This window comes from Polyodon spathula, chromosome 8 (genome assembly GCF_017654505.1).
Source record: "Polyodon spathula isolate WHYD16114869_AA chromosome 8, ASM1765450v1, whole genome shotgun sequence".
In the NCBI taxonomy this organism is placed as follows: domain Eukaryota; kingdom Metazoa; phylum Chordata; class Actinopteri; order Acipenseriformes; family Polyodontidae; genus Polyodon; species Polyodon spathula.
This window is the reverse complement of record NC_054541.1, coordinates 25585740-25593476: the sequence shown is the minus strand read 5'-3', so window position 1 is coordinate 25593476 and position 7737 is coordinate 25585740. Positions and strand designations below refer to the sequence as shown.

The 7737-nt window shown below is 38.0% G+C and overlaps 1 protein-coding gene across 1 annotated transcript; it reads left to right on the top strand.

Annotated features, from left to right (window-relative positions):
• The first annotated feature begins 5545 nt into the window (after positions 1–5545).
• Positions 5546–6903, top strand: LOC121320277 (achaete-scute homolog 1a). Its single transcript, XM_041258529.1, has 2 exons — positions 5546–6309; positions 6552–6903. Exon 1 carries the CDS (start codon positions 5703–5705, stop codon positions 6297–6299), a length of 597 nt encoding a protein of 198 aa, XP_041114463.1. The 5' UTR covers positions 5546–5702; the 3' UTR covers positions 6300–6309; positions 6552–6903.
• Positions 6904–7737: the final 834 nt, after the last annotated feature.

The window sequence follows — 7737 nt, the reverse complement described above, 5'->3', positions numbered from 1 at the left end:
TACCGATAACAGCTACGAACAATAACGAAAATGTCATGAAGACTCAAGGTTTAATGAATGAATTAAAGGACATGTTACCTGTTTATTTTAGGAAGCAATGGTGACCATTGACTTAAAACCCTTATTTTGAATACAACCTAAATTATTTAAAAAGGAGTAGTCCTCTGGATTTATTTCAACTTCTTAGTGAAAACAAACTGCTACACCAACAGACACAGATATTGCACTGACGTGTGTCATCCTGTGGATCACCAACCGGTGTTTTGTTTTCTTGCACAGATATATATGAATGAAAAAAGACACCTGGTACATCTGTTATCAGCTGGCACAGCAGCGCCACCTAGTGGTTATTACGTGTCCCATCTACAATTCAAATACTACACCTCCAACTGTGCGTCGTCAATCTGTCACATAAATGTAGTACCAAGTTTATTGTCATGGAGAAAAAAAGAATATTGCAGTATGAATAATAATGATAAAGTAATGCCACTTCTGCATTCCCTGTTAAAGGTTCACTGTGTTATGGTAAAATCATTGAATATTGTAGTGAAGCATAGAAAAAGTATAGATATATAGACAATATAGATATATAACTTTGTTAAAGGAGGATTACAAAAAAATTAAAAAGTTACATTTGTGGTGTTAACATGATAAAAGCAAAATAAACTACAAAATAACCTTGCGAATTTACAGTGGTAAACTTTCATAAGGGTTACGCACACTGTGGGATGAACGTTATTATCACACAGTGAATGCATCACCTGGTCTTAGATGAGAAGAAAAAAAAAACAATGGTGGAGTTATACAAATACAAGAGAATACAAATGAAACACATGTGTTTGTGGCTTTTATTTGACATGTCCTTGTTTATCATGGTCGTGTAATCAACAAGTCATCAAAATACTGTACTGTCTTATACAAAGCAACGCAAAGCCTACGGTTCATTTAACCAGTTCTTTCCAATAGTATTCATTTTAACAACAATGTGAAATAAGAACATAAGAACATAAGAAAGTTTACAAACGAGAGGAAGCCATTCGGCCCATCTTGCTCGTTTGGTTGTTAGTAGCTTATTGATCCCAAAATCTCATCAAGCAGCTTCTTGAAGGATCCCAGGGTGTCAGCTTCAATAACATTACTGGGGAGTTGATTCCAGACCCTCACAATTCTCTGTGTAAAAAAGTGCCTCCTATTTTCTGTTCTGAATGCCCCCTTGTCTAATCTCCATTTGTGACCCCTGGTCCTTGTTTCTTTTTTCAGGTTGAAAAAGTACCTTGGGTCGACATTGTCAATACCTTTTAGAATTTTGAATGCATGAATTAGGTCTCGGCGTAGTCTTCTTTGTTCAAGACTGAAGAGATTCAATTTTTTTAGCCTGTCTGCATATGCCTTTTAAGCCCGGAATAATTCTGGTCGCTCTTCTTTTCACTCTTTCTATAGCAGCAATATCTTTTTTATAGCGAGGTGACCAGAACTGAACACAATATTAAAGATGAGGTCTTACTAGTACATTGTACAGTTTGAACATTACTTCCCTTGATTTAAATTCAACACTTTTCACAATGTACCCAAGCATCTTGTTAGCCTTTTTTATAGCTTCCCTACATTGTCTAGATGAAGACATTTCTGAGTCAACAAAAACTCCTAGGTCTTTTTCATAGATTCCTTCTCCAATTTCAGTATCTCCCATATGATATTTATAATGTACATTTTTATTTCCTGCGTGCAGTACCTTACACTTTTCTCTATTAAATGTCATTTTCCATGTGTCTGCCCAGTTTTGAATCTTGTCTAGATCATTTTGAATAACCTTTGCTGCTGCAACAATGTTTGCCACTCCTCCTATTTTTGTGTCGTCTGCAAATTTAACAAGTTTGCTTACTATACCAGAATCTAAATCATTAATGTACATTAGGAATAGCAGAGGACCTAATACTGATCCCTGTGGTACACCACTTGTTACCTCACTCCATTCTGAGGTTTTTCCTCTAATCAGTACTTTCTGTTTTCTACATGTTAACCACTCCCTAATCCATGTTCATGCGTTTCCTTGAATCCCAACTGCGTTCAGTTTGAGAATTAATCTTTTGTGCGGGACTTTGTCAAAAGCTTTCTGGAAATCTAAATAAACCATGTCATATGCTTTGCAATTATCCTTTATCGATGTTGCATCCTCAAAAAAATCAAGCAAGTTAGTTAGACACGATCTCCCTTTTCTAAAACCATGTTGACTGTCTCCCAGGACCCTGTTACCATACAGGTAATTTTCCATTTTGGATCTTATTACAGTTTCCATAACTTTGCATATAATAGAAGTCAGGCTTACTGGTCTGTAGTTACCTGGTTCAGTTTTGTTTTCCTTTTTGTGGATCGGTATTACGTTTGCAATTTTCCAGTCTGTCGGTACCACCCCTGTGTCAAGAGACTGCTGCATGATCTTGTTTAGCGGTTTGTAAATAACTTATTTCATTTCTTTGAGTACTATTGGGAGGATCTCATCCGGCCCAGTGGATTTGTTTATTTTAAGAGCTCCTAGTCCCTTTAACATTTCTGCCTCAGTTATGCTAAAGTTATTTAAAACTGGATAGGAACTGGATGACATGTGGGGCATGTTGTCCCTATCTTCCTTTGTAAAAACTTGTGAAAAGTAATCATTTAATATATTTGCTATTTTTTTTTCTTCATCTACGATTTTGCCATTTGTATCTCTTAAACACAAGAATTTTGATACAATAAATACTATTTTACTGTGTTGTGTATCAAAATATAGACCTTGTCTAACGTTTAGTAAAGACAATGTGAATCATTCCTGTGCAGTGTTGAAATAGGTACACACGAACATCGAGAAGCAAGCGTGCAGGGACGCAGCATAATGCATCGTTAGGCGGCGCCATGGTCCCATCTCAAGAGAGTGTTTAATTCAACAAGTGGTTTGGTCTTCACAATACCACATGCCAAAGAAGTAATTTCATAAATCGTTCCAGGCTGCTGCTGCTGCTGCAGGGAATCCCAGCGTCCCTGCCTGCACCTGGAGCAGCACCTGCCGTCTCTCTAATGGTTAACAAGGTAAACAGAAGAATGGCCTTTACAAGCGTGGCAACACGTTATCACCCTTTCTCTAGGTATTTGGTCAACACACGCATTATTCTATCTTTATCAATTGGTAATCATTTTCTCTAAAAGGAACCAGAAATAATTCGTTTGGATAGCCTCTTAAAACACATGGCAGTGCATACCAAATCAAGTAACTGTAGGCATTATATCCACCACATTACGTGGCAGCATGACTTATTTAGAAATGAACCTTAATCAAATTAAATAAGCATGGAAGAAAATTGATGTGTTTAGCCCCACTTTTTCTAAGTTTATTGTTTATAAACCATATATTATATAATTCCTTTTCAAATCAGTACAAAGAATAGCCATAAAAAGCAAGAAACTGTCAATTAACATCCTACTCCTTTCCAAATAACTCGCAATAGATAGCATACTTTGGAGAAATCATTGTGGGACCCATAACGTTCACTTTCGCAAATATAATTGGAACAAGTGTTGATTAATTTAGTAGGGGGTTCATATTTTTTACATTTCAGACTTTTTTAAGTCTCTTTGCAGTTGTTATTGGTGAGAAAAGACCTCAACGTCGCTTTTTATTAGATTGTTTACTTGGTCTGTGAATTGATAGACGAGACGCGTGGCTGCACAATAGACACACGACTGACCGCAGACAGTTGTGCAAACTTTTACTTCAGTCCAATTAAATAAGTAATGATCGACTTTGCCAGCTGATGGAATAATAATAACGCCTCTTCTATTAAAAAAAATAGATCAGAAACATCGTTCAATTAAAAAAGTGTGTGTGTGTGTGTGTGTGTGTGTGTGTGTGTGTGTGTGTGTGTGTGTGTGTGTGTGTGTGTCAATGTGTATATATATTTCACACAGCAATGTATATGGAGAGATATTTTATAAGCTCTAGACAGTAACATATTAATTCATACACTTAGTAATGACTGAAATAGCCAAAAAGGAGAGACGAGAGAGAGCTTTTTTTGCTTCTGAAAGATTTTGATAGAAGAAAAAAACCTTCACAAAGCACTAATTGGGACCCAGAACTGCACTGATAAGCCACAGAAGAAGATAGGTTTCATAAAGCCGAGCGGTTGTTAAGAGGGTTGGGGAATCTTTGAATAGGCCCCACGCTTCTTTTCTGACTCCCTTGCTGAGCAAGAAATGGGCTACTTCTTGAATACTGTTTTGATCTTGAATGCCATACCCAACAAAGAAAAACTGCACAATTTATTACGTTTTTTTTCTTCCAGCTATTCATCGGCACCATGAGTAGAATCAGTTGGTTTTGTTTACCGTGAGAGACCTTTACTTTATTTTTTCTTTCTATAAGAACAAAACATAAACCACACACACGTGCTGAAAGCGTCTAGCTCGCCTACTGTAACAAAATAGAGTGTAACCAATCATACAAAAAGTAAAGAATACATTGAATCTTTGAAGATCTACACAGATTAACGACCTCCGTTATGCTTATTTAGGGGGTGGCAGTTAGTTATAATATACATTTTTTATTTCCTTTTTCTTTACAGGACAAAATAGAAAGCATTTCAAAAGAGCGCCTGGATATTGTTGAAAGTGAATGCCATAACAATGCGCAGGCAGCTTTGAAGAGAACTGGAACAGAAGACACGATTAAGAAAGATATTACTTCTACATACTATGCATACCCCCGGGACAGCGAATGTGCACTGCCCATAGAATTAGTGCGCCAACAAAGACATGTCATCGCATTTGTATGTAACACGCGTGGAGAACAAAGTTCGTCACACGGTTGTAAGGTTATCTGAAATACTAAAAACTTGCCATTCCACTTTTAATAAATAGGGGCCTCATGCATATGCATTTTAGGACAAATTATTGTGCTTTAGGTCCTGTTTGTTGCACACACACAAACATAAAATAAACATATGGAGCACACACTTACACGAAACAAATGTTGTTTTATACCACACTTTAAAAAAAGGTTGTGTATTCAATATATACATTTAGCATATCATATTGTAAAAGACGGTAAATGTAAAATGTAAAATGAAATTCATTTGCATTAAAGCTATAGGTTTCTGTGAGTAATGTATGTGCCCAGCTGTTTATTAAAAGGAAACCTACACCTGTAGTTGATAGAAGTTTGCCACAAGATGCAAGTTTGATTTACGTTAAACACGACTGAAACGAGTGAAACTTTTAAATCTTAAACGGTCATCAACGTTGTTAAGGACGAGTAGCAGCCTTCCTTATATTTGCAACGAGATTCGTTTATCTGATGGAAATCTGGGGCTGTTCCTGGCTGTACTAAAATGGGTGTTGTTTATTCAGTGGTTGGAGTGGCACGCGCCCGGCGTACGCATTGTAACAACAATTGAAGCTGATGGTGAATGCAAGTTGTGAGTGGAGGCGTGGTCAGGACCAGCGCGTGGGGCTGTGTGTGTATTGAAAAACCAGAAACTGCCCGAGCACGGTACTCATTTCAGCTTGGGAAGTGTGCTAGGCAAGAGCCTGTGAGATTGCTTTAGAAAAACAACTAAAGTGTGCATACTAAGCCACACGCGAACGACACGAGCTAGACGCACAGTCCCCCAGCAATCCAAAAGGGACTTTGAGATTCTCTCTTCACTTTCTTCCAACAACCACTGCCAATGGATATCACTGCCAAGATGGAAATCAACGCCAGCCAGCAGCAGTTCATGCCGCCTGCCTGTTTCTTCGCCGCTGCAGCACAGAGCGCGCAGCTCAGCCCGACTGACAGCCAGTGCAGCAGTAAGTCAGCTTGCAAGCAGGTCAAGAGGCAGCGGTCGTCCTCCCCGGAGCTGCTGCGCTGCAAGAGAAGGTTGAATTTTGCCGGGTTTGGGTACAGCCTCCCACCACAGCAGCCAGCAACAGTGGCAAGACGAAACGAAAGAGAGAGAAACCGAGTGAAGCTGGTGAATAATGGGTTTGCCACGCTCCGGGAGCACGTACCCAACGGGGCCGCGAATAAGAAGATGAGCAAGGTGGAGACCCTGCGTTCTGCAGTGGAGTACATTCGGGCTCTGCAGCAGCTCTTAGATGAGCACGATGCAGTCAGCGCTGCCTTTCAGTCGGGTGTCATCTCCCCAACCATGTCCCAGAACTACTCCAATGACATGAACTCCATGGCGGGTTCACCGGTCTCCTCCTACTCCTCAGACGAAGGATCTTACGACCCGTTGAGTCCTGAAGAACAAGAGCTCTTAGATTTCACCAACTGGTTCTGAATGATAGCAGGTGTGTACAACCTTCAATTCAAGTGAAACAAGTGGGAACTTAAATGAAACGGTTTAGTAGGTATTTACCTTATTTTAAATGCATAAATATAACCTGTATTATTACATTTGGAATATATTTGTACTTATGGTTTAGCATAGCGGTACCGTTATCTTTTAGTAGACCCATGGACTTGTTTGAGCTTGCACGTGCTTTATATGCTAATAGCGAATTAAACCCGATTTCTCCATGTGTGGTTGCAGGAAAATAAATGCATCCTCGCGAAGATGTTTCCCAGCATGGCTGGAAAACAAGAAAAGCAGAGAGGAGTTCCATTGCCCCCCAAGAACACTGAAGCACTGCATTTGCACTCCTGTCCATCCACTGGAAGAAAGACACTTAAAAGGGTCAGCTTCGTGCCCAAAAAGTACCAAGTGCCACCCTACAGAGGAGAGGATGCGCTGCTCTTTTTAAGAACGTTCAGATTTCAGATCAGGGGGCGGGGACCTCCTACATTCTACAGCACTGGCCCTTAATAGAGACTAAATTATTATACTCTGCTCTGCACAAATCAAAACAAAAGCCAACAAACACATTTTTTAAATGTTTTTTTTTTTTTTTTTTTTTTTTTTTTTTTTTTTAAACTATGCTAAACCCAATCAAAGTACTTTCATCATCATTCGTAAACTTATGTAATATTTACATTCTAAAATTCTTCCAAAATTCTAACCTTGTTGTTTGGAATATATTAAGCTATTTTTGTATATAAGAGAGAGATTTATAGAACTTGTTTTATACTTTTTTTTTTTTTTTTTTTTTTTTTTTTAAATATGTGTATATCTTGAATATTTTAATATGTATGCTTACCTCTGCATATTTAGACGTGTAGTCTATATTGCTTTTGCAACTGGCAAATCGTGTAAATGATTTTTGTATGATATCCCGAGGTGGGGTCAGAATTTCCCCAGTTGTACTTTAGCACCAACGTGTCTTATTTTATAGGAGTTTGTTAATGTATTAATACACGCGGGAAAGCGCTTTGGGTTTGAAAGGCGCTATATAAATTCAATTTTGTTGTTCACAATGAACAAAAGTTTATGCAGCTATTGTCCAAACGCAGATCACAATGGCCACCCATTGTTTCTATACTGCCTTTTATACGTATAACATTGCTTTTTCATACTGGATTATTGCAAAACTGACAGTATAACCTTGTTTTTTTGTTTTGTTTTTCTTTCTAAATAATAGTTTCATAATAAAACATTTTGAAAATATGTTATTGTATCTGTGGTTAATATTATTTAGTAAGCAGTTTATTTTAAAGCATCTGTATTTCACAATAAATTACACTATAGAATGCATGTTACAAACTATAAGTTTATGTTATTTACAAATAAAGACCAATGACATGTTCCATCAGATCGATTTCCCTTCCCGTGCCAGTTCAAC

Coding starts and splice junctions, on each gene's coding strand:
- LOC121320277 (XM_041258529.1), top strand. CDS start 5,703: ATGGATATCACTGCCAAGATGGAAATCAACGCCAGCCAGCAGCAGTTC.